General features: G+C 43.7%; 1 protein-coding gene and 1 pseudogene across 4 annotated transcripts in view; both read right to left on the reverse strand.

Moving 5' to 3' along the window:
- Nucleotides 1–11,693: 11,693 nt before the first annotated feature.
- Nucleotides 11,694–15,056, reverse strand: part of FLNB (filamin B) — a 134,801-nt gene continuing 131,438 nt past the window's right edge. For all 4 annotated transcript variants that reach the window (XM_006272199.4, XM_006272201.4, XM_006272200.4 and 1 more), the window contains 2 exons: nt 14,660–14,863; nt 11,694–13,610 (listed from right to left, as the gene is read on the reverse strand). In XM_006272199.4, the coding sequence (XP_006272261.2) occupies nt 13,423–13,610; nt 14,660–14,863 (392 nt within the window). In that variant the 3' untranslated portion in view covers nt 11,694–13,422. The remainder of the gene's footprint in view (nt 13,611–14,659; nt 14,864–15,056) is intronic.
- Nucleotides 13,850–13,918, reverse strand: LOC132244569 (U4 spliceosomal RNA; annotated as a pseudogene).

Below are 15,056 nucleotides of genomic sequence, written 5' to 3' on the forward strand. Positions count from 1 at the left end.
AGCCAGCCAACAGGTGGACCTAGTTACCCTGTAACCGGCTGCCTGTGATTGCAGGACTTGCAAATCTCCATAGCTGCAGCAATAGTCAACTTCCCTCTCCCTTATAACCCAACTTATTTGAAGGGACTGGAGTTTAGGTATAGGATAACTCGGAAGATATTAGTAACTTGTACTTTAGGTATGGAAACACAAAGGGAAAGACTCTGGCCCTACTGACCTCACCAGCAAAATTGCCTTTGATTTCAACAGTAGTGCCAGCTTTGCCTAAGTGCATACAAGCTCTCAAAGGCTGAGTGAAAAAGCTGATTTCTTTGCTTTTAAATTTGTTCTCAGTTGGAACCAGTCCAGATGCTCTGAGCAGAAGTCAACTAGGTTTCCCTCCCACCCCCAATTTCCTGGCAAGTACATGATCGGGCCCTTCAAAGCTGCACTGGGTGTTAGTTGTGTTCTGCTAACAAAATGAGGGCAAGTTTTGACTGATTCTGGTTTTGTCATAGTTTCAAGCAGCTGAAGTACTAGAGCAGGATACATTGGTTACAGTAACTGCCACAGGCCTGGCTCAGGCCCAAGGGGAAGACCAGTAAAGGAGACATCCTTGACAACCAACTAATATTTTCCTTGTCAAAGACAGTACTACGCAACACTCTGGCTATGTCTTTTATTTTTAAAATCGTTTCTGACAAAAGACAACCTGGATACGGAAAGCAGGCTCCAGTAAAACCGTATTGCAAAATTAAGAGCTCCTGCAACACAGGTCAACAGCGTCAAAAAGAGGAGGGAGAATGGATGGAAAAATAAAACAGTGGAACTCGTGGAGGAGGAACGTTTCTCTTTTTGTATATAAAGTATTGCGAGGCAGCAGCCACACGCACAACGAAAAGGAAAATTTGGGCCCCTGGAATTCAGCCACAAATTAAGTTTCAAATTCCAAATCTCCTCCCCAGTTTCAAGAATTTCATAGTAAACTAGAATTAAAAAGGAGGGGAGTCTTAAATAACAAATTCATGAAACACTGAATTGTGTCTTTTGAAACTGTTTTGCCTAAAAGCACAGCAGAGAGTATAATACTGCTTTTGTATGCAGCATAAAAGAAACACCCACCACAAATGTTGGACCTTTGCATCTTATAAGAAAACACTTTATAGTTAGACCTTTAACCAGCTACCTCCTACAACCAACATGAGACTGTTTCCACATCCATTAGTTCCTATACAATAAAACAAGAGAAAAAAAATGTCCGTTTGTTTTTGTTGGGCAGTGCTGTCATCAATTTAAAATATACAGCATATGCAGACTCTCCCATAAAAATTGCCTCGTCTCTCCCCAACACGGACCACCAAGATCTTGCTTCTGAGGAGGATAATTCAGTAGATGAATAAATGCTTTCACAGTTGCAAAAGGCCAAGATTTTTTAAACTAGCCTTTTGTATATTTTTTCAAATGTTTGCAATGGTTGAACTCCCGCAAAGATAAACGTTGAAAGACGGATGTGAATAAAATGTGAAATGCCTTTTAGATTTATAGTCAACAGCACCCAATCAAGCAGACTTTAAATCCTTGCTTTAAACACTTAAGTTTTGCAGTTCAATCTGTTTTGCCGGCCCAGAAATAGGTGCATCAGTTTTCAGTGAAATTTGCTAATTTGAGTCACTTGACTACAAGAGAGACTGCCAGTTTTAATCAGTATAACAAGGTTGATACATACTTAAAGTAACAGCCAGTGTCAAAGGAAACAGTTGTACAGCAACAATCATTAGTATTACTTTAAAATGATTATTCATTTTAAGACTCACCTCCGCAATTGACTGTTGGCAGACTTCTATGCCTAAATTGGACTTCATTACTTTCTTAAGGGACACAGGGATTACCCGCATATCAAATGTCAAGGTGGGGGTCTGGCTAATTATGTATTTATCACTTACTAGCCTATTCATTTAGAAGACTGTATTTGTTCTTTCCCCCTGGTGGTTTAAATTAAGCAAGGGCACTTTGCTTTAATTGGTTTGTCCTGTAAATAAGACTGCTGTACAAGGTAAGGTACTGTCTGTACAGTGCTAGTATTACCATTGTTCTGTGAAATGTCCAATGGAATAGCAACCTAAGTACTATTTTTAGCTGTGTTTCATTTTAAATCCATTTTTCTATCCTTCCAAATTTTAAAGTAGTGGTAAATGGTTTACAAGCAAAGTCTTTAACTCTCAGTAGATAAAGAAGTGTGAAACCCACTGTAGAAGCACATGCCCCATGCTCGAGTCCATAAAGGATGAGCATATGCCCTGTGCCTACCCACCCCCCTCCAGTTCCCACAGAAGGACAAAGCACAAATCTAGTAGCTCACCACCACCACCACCTTCAGTTCCCTTGCAGTGCAAAACCACTGGCAGTGGAGGACTCCGTTAAATGGACAGGGAAAGCAGAGAGCAAGATCCAGACTGACTACAGTGTCTCAAAAGCCACTCTTCCTGCAGGGTACATAACTACTTTCTTCTTGAGTGTGTGCTAGTAGGGATCCCCTCTACCTGTAGCTAGCAAACATTCAAAGAGTGGTTTGTACATCCCAGGTGCATCAGGAGGATAAAACTGACATCCCAAAGAGAAGTAGATTAACTGACTAGTACAACTAACTAACCACGCTGCAGACTTCTGAGACATTCCAGTACTATGGTGTGGAAGAACAAAACAGGGCAATCTAAGTCAGTGATTTTCAATCTGTGGTCCACAGACCCCTGGAGGTCCAAAGACTTTTGAAATATGACTATGAGCAATCAAAAGTATGCAAATACTCACACTTACCATCCAAATGGGGTCTGCACCTCCATTCAAAATTTTTTAGGGGTCTGCAAATGAAAAAAGGTTGAAAGCCACTGACCTAGGTGGGTGGAAAGCAGAGATTGATTCAAGGTGGTCCACTAACCGAGTGAAAAGTGCATTGGTTTTAAATGTAACAAGTAGCTGAGATCCTTCAAGTAGAGGGTGTAGGCCAGGTCCAGGCTGTTTCAGGTTCTCACACTGAGAATCTATTTCGCTGAGAGCATCTCCTCCTAGTCCAGGTTCTCCTGCTTAAGTCTACAGGAGTGGTCTCTACCCATGGTACATAGCTTGTTGACAGCCAGTCAGGGGCAGTGACTGGGTCTAGGAAAGATGGAATATCTGCTGTGCTACTGCAATATTAAATCCAAAACAGTCAGGAAATGGATCAGAAAATGGCTAATTAGGACATTTTGGACTTCATAAGTAGGTTAAGCTTGTCAGAGGCAGTATAATGATCATGGCTGCCTCACAGTCGTAGAGACTACCCTAAGAATCAGCAGAAAGAGGGAAAGATGAAGCAACAAGGCCTTTTTTTGTGGTATGAGAATCATTCCTGAAAAAAGGGAAAGGAAAGGAAGTATGGGAGAAGGAAAAATTAATTTAATTGATTCCTACTTTATCTGCACTATAGTTGTTCCTCCTCACTGACAAAAGGAGCAAGAAAAATAGAGGGAGCGTGAGGAAAGAGGTACAGGCATGGTCTGGTCAGACATTGCTGCTCACGGAGTTCAGCAACCAGGGGGCCGTGCTCACACGCTGGCGCTCCTTGCTGCCGAACAAAGGAGAACGCACAGAACGAGCTAGGAGATGGCTGCCTCGCCGCCCCACAAGAACACGTTGAGGTTTCTGATCATTTCTTGGATTAAGAGGGGGGCTTGTTTAAACAAAAAAACAAACTCGGAAGTAATGACAACGTCCAAGGCCATCACAGGCTTATCCAATAAGCCATTTGAATTAAATGTTGGTACCCACTGAGATTTGGAAGGCAAGTCCAGCATGTCTCTTCCTGAAGCACGAGCATCCATGTTTCTCTTGTGCTGTTGATTGTCCAGGAAACCAGGCTGCAGAAATGAATGCAGTAGAGATCATGGGCACCCCGATTAGATGGTGGAGCTTGGGCCCTACTCTGCCGAGCTTGGTACAATCAGCCAGGAGCAGTCTGAACACCGGGAAGGTGGGGCTGTCACCCTGACCTCTATTATGGGGCAGTTTAGTGGAGAATCGATTCTCACATGCCTCCAATCTGGACAGAATGTCCAGAGCATTTTTTTTTAAACGCTTGAATAGCTTACAGAGCAAGGAGAGAGGCTGCTTCCCGTCCTGGAGATAAAGCCCCTTTTCCAGGCAGGGGTGGCTCTTGGACTAAGAACCAAACACACACAATTCCTGTTAAAATCCTGCATGAAGCAGGGCTTCACTCCAGAGGCTTCTCTTCAAGCCCAGACATGCGGGAGATTGGGGGAAGGGCCTCCTACAGAGCCTTGAGGAACTGTGCAGGCGGAAAACCCCACAGACAGCCTCCCACAGGAGGGCAGATCAGCAAAGAAACTTCAGCCAACCTGCTCATTAATAGTGCAGCATTTACTCTAGTCTAAGATGCCTTCAAATTTAAGGTTACCCCCCAATAATTAGATTCTAGACATGGAAAACTATACATTTGTTATAAATTTTCTGCATCTGGAATCTAATTTTGGGGGGGGTCTCTTAAAAGTTGCCACCCCACCGCTGCAGCAGGAAGACAGTAGCAGGGAAGCAGACAATGGGAAAAGCAAAACCAAGGGGGCAGGTGGGGAGAAAGCCAAGGCAAGGGAGCAGGCAACCTACCCCATATCCGTTGCCCCCCTGGTGACTATCATGCTACCATTTACCTACTCCTCCTGCTGCTTTCCCCTGTGATCCAAGCACAGGTGGAGCCCCAGAGCTGCTCTTGCCCCACGCTGCAGGAAGGAGCTGTGCTGGGCACCTGGCTTGGCACTCCGTAGACCTCTCCTTCCCAGCCCTGCTCCCTTTCTCCCTCCCCATTTGCTGGGGGACAGAAGGGGGAGAAGGGAAGGAAGCAGGTCAGGAAAAGAAAAATCAGTGGGGTAATGAGTGGGGTTCCCAGCACAGCTGCTTCCTGCACCAGGGGCAGGCTGGAGGCCAAAACAGCAGCAGCAGCAGGTACAGACTCCTCCTTCCCTGTCTGGCTCCCTGCCAGTAAGGAAGAGGAGAGAAGAGGCGGGAGGGAATCTGGACAGGGAGCAGAGCTGCTGCTACTGTCCCTGCCCTAGCTGGGTCGTCTGCACAGCTGTTTCTCACAGCTCCCGGTTGTGATATGTGACTCTAAGACAATGGATTGCTAATTGGCTGAAGGGTCGTACTCAGAGGGTGGTGGTGGACAGGTCATATTCGACCTGGGGGGAAGTGGGCAGCAGAGTCCCCCAGGGCTCGGTCCTTGGGCCTGCACTGTTCAATTTCTTTATCAGCAATTTGGACGATGGGGTGAAAAACAACCTGTTCAAATTTGCTAATGATACCAAAATTTGGGGTGAGGTGGGCACGCTAGTAGGAAGGAAAAGACTGCAGAAAGACCTGGATAGGTTGTAAGGGTGGGCTAACAAAAACAGGATGCGTTTCAATACGGACAAGTGCAGGGTGCTGCACTTGGGCAGTAGTAACCGGCAGCACATTTATAAGATGGGAAACGCCCTTCTTGAGAGCATGGAGGCAGAAAGGGATCTTGGAGTCATCATTGACTCCAAGATGAACATGGGCTGACAAAGCGAGGTCATGGTCGGCAGGGCTAACCGGACCCTATCGTGCATCCACAGGTGCATCTCAAGTAGGGCCAAGGAGGTGATCCTCCCCCCCTATGCAACACTGGTCAGGCCACAGCTGGAGTACTGTGTCCAGTTCTGGGTGCCCCACTTGAAGAGGGATGTGGACAACATTGAGAGGGTCCAGAGGAAGGTCACCCGCATGATCCGGGGACAGCAGGGCAGACCCTACAATGAGAGGCTACGGGAGCTGAACCTGTTCAGCCTTCACAAGAGGAGGCTGAGGGGGGACCTTGTGACCGTCTATAAACTCACTAGGGGGGACCAGAAGGGTTTGGGGAGGACCTTGTTTCCCCTAGCGCCCCCTGGGATAACAAGGAATAATGGCCACAAGTTGTTGGAGAGTAGGTTTAGGTTAGACATCCGTAAGAACTACTTCAGCCAGGGCGGCTAGGATCTGGAACCGACTTCCAAGGGAAGTGGTGCTGGCTCCTACCCTGGGGGTCTTTAAGAAGTGGCTCGATGCCTCCATGGCTGGGGTCACTTGAGCCCAGTTTCCCTCCTGCCCAGGGCAGGGGGTCAGACTTGAAGATTTACAAGGTCCCTTCCAACCCTACTTCTATGATTCTGAGACAGTTTTCCCCATGATGAATGGGGAAAAAACATTATAGAATCATAGAAAATGAGGGTTGGAAAGGACCTCAAGGAGGTTATCTAGTCCAAACCCCGGCTCAAAGCAGGTCAACTCCCAACTATATCATAAGAGCCACGGCTTTGTCTACCCAGGTCTTAAAAACGTCCAAGGATGGAGATTCCACCATCTCTCTGGGTAACCTGTTCCAATGTTTTACTGCCCTCCTAGTGAGAAAGTTGTTCCTAATATCTCACCTAAACTTCCCTTGCTGCAACTTGAGACCATTGCTTCTTGTTCTGTCATCTGTCACCACTGAGAACAGTCCAGCCCCATCCTCTTTGGAACCCCCCTTCAGGTAGTTGAAGACTGCTATTTAATCAGAAGTCATGTGCCCCAGCCCCCTATATTTGTTGCCCTCCACTGGACTCTCTCGTTTATCCACATTCTTCCTGTAGCGGGAGCCCCAAAGCTGGACACAGTACTCCACATGTGGCCTCACCAGTGCCGAATAGAGGGGAATCATCACTTCCCTTGATCTGCTCCAATGCAATCTCATCTTAGAATCGAGTACAGGCAGTCATCGACTTACAACGTTTCAAGTTACGTTTTGCATTTACAATGTTTATAAACTGACACCGTTTCAACTTTCTGATGTCAGTTTTGAGTTTACAACACTTGATCCGAAGCCACGCCAGCGAACAAGTTTGATGTGTCGCCCATCTCCCTGGAGAATATCTGTCCAAACTTCCTTGGACACTTCCTTTAAGAAAGCAGACAATACTCCAGAAAAACCTGCAGCCACGACTCCTGAGAAGACTCTAGTTAAGAGCCCTTCAAAAAGTCTAGCAAAGTCATCTCAAAGAAGTCCTTCCAGATCAATGTGATTGCTACTTACAATATACATTAGCGTAGCTATGTACTAGTCTATAATTGAGTACAAAATTCTGGGTTATTTCTGGTGAAAATAGGGCATCATATCCCCCATTTATAACATTGTTTCATATGGGAAAATTGGTTCCGAGTTAAATTGAAACATTGCAAGACCTAGTTTTCAGGAACCAATTGCATCGCAAGTCTGAAGACTGTACCTAGTGAAAGGATGCTTACATTTGCCTCTTGAGAAAGCTCAGGGAGCGATTCCTCGACCTACCTTCAGCAGTTGCAGGATACCCAATTCAAAGTGGGAAATGTACAAAGAACCCAACTCCTTCCTCCAGGACACAAAAGTGGGTCCTCTGGCTTGGTGATCTTTAGATCTTCTCTAGCCCTGCTCTGTTGTGGGACTTCTCTGAGCTAACTTGATAAAACACCTTTCTGGGCAAACTCCTTGGAGCTGCATCTGGTCCATGCCATGGCAGTGCAAGGGTTAATCTGTAAATGCCACCTCATGCAGAGGGCAAGAAAGGTATATAGGAAAAAAATTGCTGCTGCATAGGAAGAATAAGTCAGAAGAAACAGGACCAAGTTGTTCTGCTCCTGGAGGTAAAGAAAGTGGTAGCCAAAGGGCAGGGCTGAGCACTGAAACCTCAAACAACAAGGGACTCTTTCCCAAGGATAAAGAAGAGAAATTTGCTACAAACGAATTTTTTGCTTGGAATACTGGTCTCAGACACTGGCGGCATTATGATCAGTATATTATGAATTGCTATGTAAATGTAGGTCCCCTGCTTACAAAATAGGTAAGCAAATCAATACTGGAATCTGAAACATATGCCTTCTCCTCCCCCAAACTCTGTTTTTCTGCCCTACCCTGTCCCAAGACATTTTGCTGGAAGGTGCTCAAGGGGTCAGTGCTTCTTCAAGAGCAAGGACTCTATTCACAGGCTTATTTTCTCTCTCAGGGAATTTCTCACCAAACACACATCTGCATCAGAGAACTGCTCTATTACTGAGAGGTTAGCTCCAAACAAGAGTCCTAAAGCTCTAGGTGCCCCCAGAAGTTAAAAGAAAATTGGTTTCAGAGCAGGTTATTCTATAAGAACCAGCTGAATTCAACAACTTAAGAACTGCTACTCTTCCCCATAAGGCTAAAATTTGTGATGAAACATTAATGCCAGATACTCGTGGAAACTGCTCAGCATAGAAGAAGCTGCCTATAAAGCGGTATAAAACTTTCGGAAGAGGAAAGATTCTTTCCATCTCCTTCCCTCCCCTCAACTCCCCGGTTTCTCCATTTGTCCTCCCAAAGCCAGTAGTATTGTGAAGGACGGTCAGCTGCAAGTGGCATCGGAGGCAAACAGGCCCATGTAGTCTGGGCAGATGACTGCCAGCTGAGCTTCCATGTTGGTTCTCACTCAGCTGCTTCTGTTCCCTGCTGCAAGCACCTGGGAGAGCAAAAGGTAAGGAGAAGTTCAGTAGTGCTGAAGGTGTCTTTAATTCCAATTTTTATGAAGATGGGCAGCCAGATAAAAGATAGACAGCTTGGAGTAGCAGCTGGTAAAAGCTTATGCTTTGAATAAAAGCTTCTTCTTTCCTTGCCAGCTTCAATATACCCTTCCAGGCTGCCTTCAAAAAGAAACAGCTAGCTCTTTTAGGAATCACTCAACTTTAATTTATTTCAACTCTGTAAGAAAAAAAAGACACTCCACTCCTTTGTTCTCATCTTTCACACTGCCCCAGCTCAAACTGATGAAGCAGCTTCTTCCTGCTGAAAGGATTTTGGGGAAGTTAAACACAGTCCTGTTATATCATCTGTCATGTCACAAAAAGTTTAAACTTGCAAAAATCCAAATGGCCATCATCTTCCAAGATACACAAAGAGGCAATACCACCACTGTTACTGGAAATCATCATCACATGTTAGTGCTCCCTTCTTGGCTGCACATAGAGTTGGCAATTCAGACTTGTAAGTAGAAGTGCAAAATTTGACATTTTAATAAATAAAGCTGTAACTTCACAGTGGACTGAAATTTGCTCCTAAAGCCAAGGGAGGAAGAAGCGATCTTGCCACCAATGTGACAGGAGTTGCATAAAAATGAAGCTAAATTTAACTGGTATAAATAGCCCATTTGCAAACAAAGTTTAGCAAGTGAGAATAAAGCATTTAGGCTAGGGACAGACCTTAAACATAAACTGGTTTAAGTGATCAGAAACTAGTTTAAACCTATAACACAACAGATGTTCAGTGCACATAAACCAGTTTGAAAATGGCTAAAACCAGTTTGACACAAGCCAGGTTGAATGTAGTATCAGACTTAACTGATTTGGGTCAAACCGATTTATGCAATGTCTGTCCCAGACCCCTTCCCCTTCCTGGTTTAACTTAAACAAGAGTCCCCCCAGCATCCCAGATGCTTTGTAGCACTGGGCAGGGCTCTGTTCCAGAGCTGGGCTGTCCCCTCCCCTCTGCTCCCTGGCTGCAGCTTTGGCAGAGATAGCAGGCACAGTGATATCTGCCTGGCTTCCTCCTGCCCACCCCCACACACTCTCCTTGCTCAAGCAGGGATTCCCCCCAAAACAGCACCCACCATAGCAAGCATGTGGTATGCTAGCTAATGCTGAGAGGTGTCTGTGTACAGCTGGCAGGACAAAGGCTGGTAAGCAACAGGTAGCTGGTAGTGTCCCTTCGTTCCTTCCTTGGAAAAAGTAGTTCAAGTTCTTTGTAAACAAATGAGAGAGGCTTTTGTTTTCTTAATGGGCTGCTAAACACGGTGTTATATCAACTCTGTGCTGGGCTGGTCAGGAACAGCAAGTGGGGGGAGAGGGGGAGTCCCTCACTAATCAGAGCATCCTGCCAGGGCCTGGTCACATACCCCCTCAGCTCAGCACTCTGGAAGGGAAGGGAAGGCTGTTCTAGTGCCCCCCCTCCCCCTGGCTTCCAGTCTGAGCCACTGCAGGCGTGTGTCTGCATTTCTTCAGTCCAGAGGTGATGTCTGTATGGTTACAAACCAGTTCAGCCTAGCCAGGTTAGACTAACCTGAAAAGATTGAATCAATTCAGCCTCAGGCTTTTTGAATGTCTGTTCCTAGCCTTAATGTGACTATATGGTCACATCCAAGCCTATATTGGGCATTCAAAAAGAATTGCTTGTCTTCCCAAACAGGACGTTAATCTGTGTTTATACTTTAGCATAAAGCAGTTTTGGTCCAGATGATAAACAAGACCCAGTTTCACTGATGACTCGCATTAAAAACTTCACCTAGTGAGGACCAAGCTGAGCAGGTAAGGGGTTACAGCAAAGACTCCTGCCAGTGTAGTCTGCAATTTTAGTTTTGGTAGCTCAAGTTGTAGGAGCACTAGAAGGAAAGTCACTCTTGTTTACTCAACTTGGACAAATGCAAACAGTATTTCCCAGCCCCCACTGAGCAGAGGTTCAAGCTGACCTAGCAGAAAACTAATCAAACCTAGTTAACCATAAATAGGAAATATTCAGATAAAATGCAAGATGGGAAAGTCCTTGGCAGCAGCAGCAGCTTGCTCACCACTTCTCACGTTTCCTAGAAACTTGTAGTTGAAGAGTTGTTTGAGAAACATCTGCTAATTGCTATAGCAACGTATTGCCATGCTAAACCTACCGAGACAAAGGTGCAATAAGAAGTTGGAAACCACTTTCTGTGGCCAACACCAGTCTCTAAAGTTACCAGAGATAAGTCCCTGGACTATCAGCACTGAACCACCTTGAAGAGGGAGGATTATTTTTCATGTGCAGTCCTGGCCACGGCTGCTAAGCAAGGTTGCCGGAACCAGATGTGTAGTGTCTGCTAGGAACTAGATTGAAGCCACCAACTCACTTAAAACCTACTGAACAGGGTCATATGGGAAGCAATACATCTCACTAGACCCAAGATGCATTGTGGTTTGTGACCTTAGGGTTACAGGCTCCATGTTTTACATGCATCGGCAAGTCCATCTACCACTTGATTACATAACCGGTTAGCTCATCGTCTGGGCCAAATTCCACATTCACACCATCAGCCTACATGTGTAATTCAAGGGAAGCCGGTAGCTAGACAAAATGAACTTAAAAGCTAGCAATGTTCAGAACAACCAGCTTAAAGCACAAGTTACAGCTACACAGCACATGACCATTTACACCAAGTTAATTTCTGCCCAGATGTATCCATAAGCCAGTTTCCTTCTGCATTTATTAAAATGATCCAAGCAGACTGCCTACGGATACCAGCTGACAGTCATGTCAAAGACTGGCATTTTAAGAATTATTTCTGCTTTTATTTTAAACATCATGCCCTGCTCCTCCTCTCCCAACTCAGGACCCAGGTGGGTGGGAAAATTTAAACATGGTCTTAAATTGGTTCTTCAATAGTTTTTTTGTTTGTTTTTTTTAATTGAAAACAAATATGGTGCAGGACCTTAAGCAGAATTGGCTACTGGAAGGATTTGCCTCACTGAGGCCTAATTTTAAGGAAACAGAAGAATTGGGATGTTTTCCATGTGCAGTTGGAAGTCAGCCAGGAGTCTACATAGGTGAACAATGCTGTAGCTTTAAGTTGGTTAACATAGTACAAATATGAAGTGACAAAAAAATATCAAGGTGGTTTTTAACATGCATGTTTAATGAAGCCAACATCTGTATTTAATAAGTTAAGATACAATTTTACAATCCAGCACTTTATTTCCAGTTTATTTAATTTTTGCTTCCTAGTTTACAATGCAGTGAGCATTTCACATTAAGGCACAAAGCACAGTAAAAACCTATTCCTCAACTTCCCGCAAAAAGACTGTGCTCAAGGATAGTGCACCAATGTACAAATCCTACAAGAGAGAGAGCCATAAGTGGAAGCCTCTTACTACAGACAGGAGGTAAAGCATCAACAAAATCAGTGAAGCCAGTCTTCCCTAATCATACAAAATTTAAAAAGCCTCATTTGGGGAATCTTACTAACACCACAGTAGTTGGCGGTAATGCTCAGCTATGCATTTGGAATACATTTTTTTCTATTTTTCTTGGCCTTTTACAAGAAACATGAAAGCTACAACATGCAGGTGTTCATTCCTTAGTGCTAAGGAAAAAAGGATGAACCTTTTGCTTTTTAGTAGTCTGTCGCATGAGGGGGATTTCAGGATGAGATGTGTGCTATAATGAAGTCCTCAGATTGCAAGGTGATCAAAGTGGCTTGCACCTACAACAGTTACTCTGTTGTTTCACAGCAGTACTATTGTTTTAGATGCTCTTCTATAGAGCTTTTTTTTTTTTTTTTAAGTCATGACTATAGCTTCTCATCACTTGCTTTTTCTTCCCCACACCCAATGTTATTAAAAGCGCACCCTTTGGTCCTTTCCCATGCGCTGATAACCCTTTAAACTATGAACTGAGACCTCCAAAGACCTCATTATAGCCAGGATTGATGCGGTGATTCTACTTAATCCACCCGACTGGAGTTTGTGCCTAGAAGCAAAGACTTTTGGGGAGTTTGAGATCCAGTCATGACTGCACGTCACTTTGGCAACCTGTGGAGCAATTGTCTTTAAGAAGTTTCACCAGAAGCCCAAGCAAATTAAAAACACTGTTACAAGCATCATGGGGGAAAGTTAGCTGTGGAGTTTTACACAGCATTAATGCTGGGGGACTGAAAGCTTCCAGGAAGTAATTCAGTCAGCTTTAGGTCTGCTGGGAAAAAAAAAACAAAACCAAAAACCAAGCAACTTCCTAAAACGTGAACTTAGGAAAGCATTTATTTTTTGGTAAAATATTTTAGTTTGAGTAGTAAAGCAACTTATTGCAGCTCTTCATTCTGTTAAGCATTAAAAACGGATCAAGTATACAAAGGCACATATTAAAGTACCAGTTTTACCTCATTTCTATACAGAAAAAGAATTTGAACTGGGGACAGCCCAAGTCATATTCCATAACTAAATGTAAAGTCTCCAGTCAAAAAACCCCCCAAAAAACAAAAACTAATCAGTAGTTTAAGATACCCAATTCCATAGACAATTTCCAGTTTTCAAATATCTAGTCTTTAACATCCACAAGGGAAATTAGTGTCTCGTTATCCACATGATTCTCAAAAATGTTGAGTTACCCATAGACAGCACAGAAAGGTACAATTTAGAAGAATATTAAATAGATTTACATTATATATGTATTGATATTTAAAGATAGAGTTGAAATGCTTCTAAAAATAAAACTCTAGAATTTACTTTTGGATGCACTGAAGTGTGAGCTGCATATTGGGATATTGTAGTTTTGCAATAGGCCTGCACACAGCATTATTCTAAACTGCCATCACAAATGTAATACAAAAAGATTAATGCTAGAAGTGCTTAGGGAACAGTGACATGGAATGGACTTCCAGGAATGTGTTCTTCACCCCACTTCACCGCCAGAATGTAGTCACCCTTTTCCTTGACGACATACGTTACGTTGTATTGGTGGTTGCCCAAATGCTTCACTGATACTTCTTCACATGGTATGGTGGGTCCATGGACACCAACTAACAACATATTCGAACCTGTGGTGCAATAACATAATGTTACTGGATAGTAGCGACTGCTCCAGAACAACAGGATCACCAACCAAAGGGGCTTAGTTTGGTTTAGCTGTGTATGAAATCAAGAGTCTCTGAAGCTTGCCTCTGCCATGTTCAACATACAACAGCTCCTTATTGAAACTTTTGGACCAAACCCAACTATGGTGTCTGATGCATCTCACACCACCAGACAACACAATAAATGTTGGCTCAACAAGGGCAGTTTCAATTAGCAATAATCATGCCTCGGATTAACCTCAGTGGCTATGATACTGTCACTGCGCAACTTGTATCCAAGTGATGACAAGATGGTGGGAGAGCCAGGAGGTTTCATAGATTTTATAGGCATTAAAGTTTCGCTTTAAAAACATATTTCAAGCTGTTATACACACTTGCAACTAAGGCTGTCCTACTATTTCCATGGTAAAAGCTTCCTTTCTGGAATCAGGTCACTAATCAGGTTTACGAACGTGCTTAGTGACGCACATTTTCTATACAGTAAAGACCAAGTTTCACCTGTGCTGCTGTACACATCCTTCACAAGATGCATAAAATGCAACCCACAAAAACAAAACGTAAGCATGCAGCTTTAACAAAAAAAAACAAACAAAAAAACTTCATATCAATGCTGTAGCCCCGCTCCCTTTGGGGATTCATAGAGTGCCTATCAGACACAAGACCCTGTCTAAACCAACTAATTACCTAATCTGGCCCCGTTTGGTGGTCACCATGTAGCTGTAATGGATACCTGAATGCTAAAGTTACATTTGTACATTTTGAAACCAAATTATCCCCACAGCTTGTATTCCACACTACTCTAAAAAAATTCAAGGTTCATTTCAAGGAGTTTTAACTTCTGTCCAGCTAACAGAAAAGGACTTGTTAGTCTTACCCTCTAGAGAAAGATTTATGATTAGCTAGAAATTAATTCTTGGCCGATAAATTGCAAGTCTGCCATTCAGACTCATGCTGGACTCTGAACTGTATTGCAAACATGCAACAGCCTTGAGATGACATTCTTGCATCCATACCTGCTTTGCTGCAATCCACAGAAAAAGTGCTTTTTTGACCCACAAAAGCCTTTGAGAGCCCTGCTCCCCTGGAGATCACTTTGCTGGCATCAGATGAAGATTTGGGAATGGCACTATAGCATGTTTCTGTTGATGACCTTGTCACAGATTCCACCATGATTGAACTAGTTTCGTTTGCGCTGCCCGAGCTAACCAGTCGCTGGCCTAAAAGAAAAATTGGAAAGTTGCAAGCATCTACTTTGTTAGGGCATGTAGAAGGAAGTTTTGAAAGAGTGAAAAGTTCTTATATCAACAGTCGCATCAAAAAGACATTTCATTTGCATTGCACCATCAACTTCTAAAAGGTTCCAATTAGGAACAGGAATTCACTGGATTAGTGTGTGGTCTCTAGTATACC

The sequence above is a fragment of the Alligator mississippiensis genome, chromosome 12 (genome assembly GCF_030867095.1).
Source record: "Alligator mississippiensis isolate rAllMis1 chromosome 12, rAllMis1, whole genome shotgun sequence".
NCBI classification, from domain to species: Eukaryota; Metazoa; Chordata; order Crocodylia; family Alligatoridae; genus Alligator; species Alligator mississippiensis.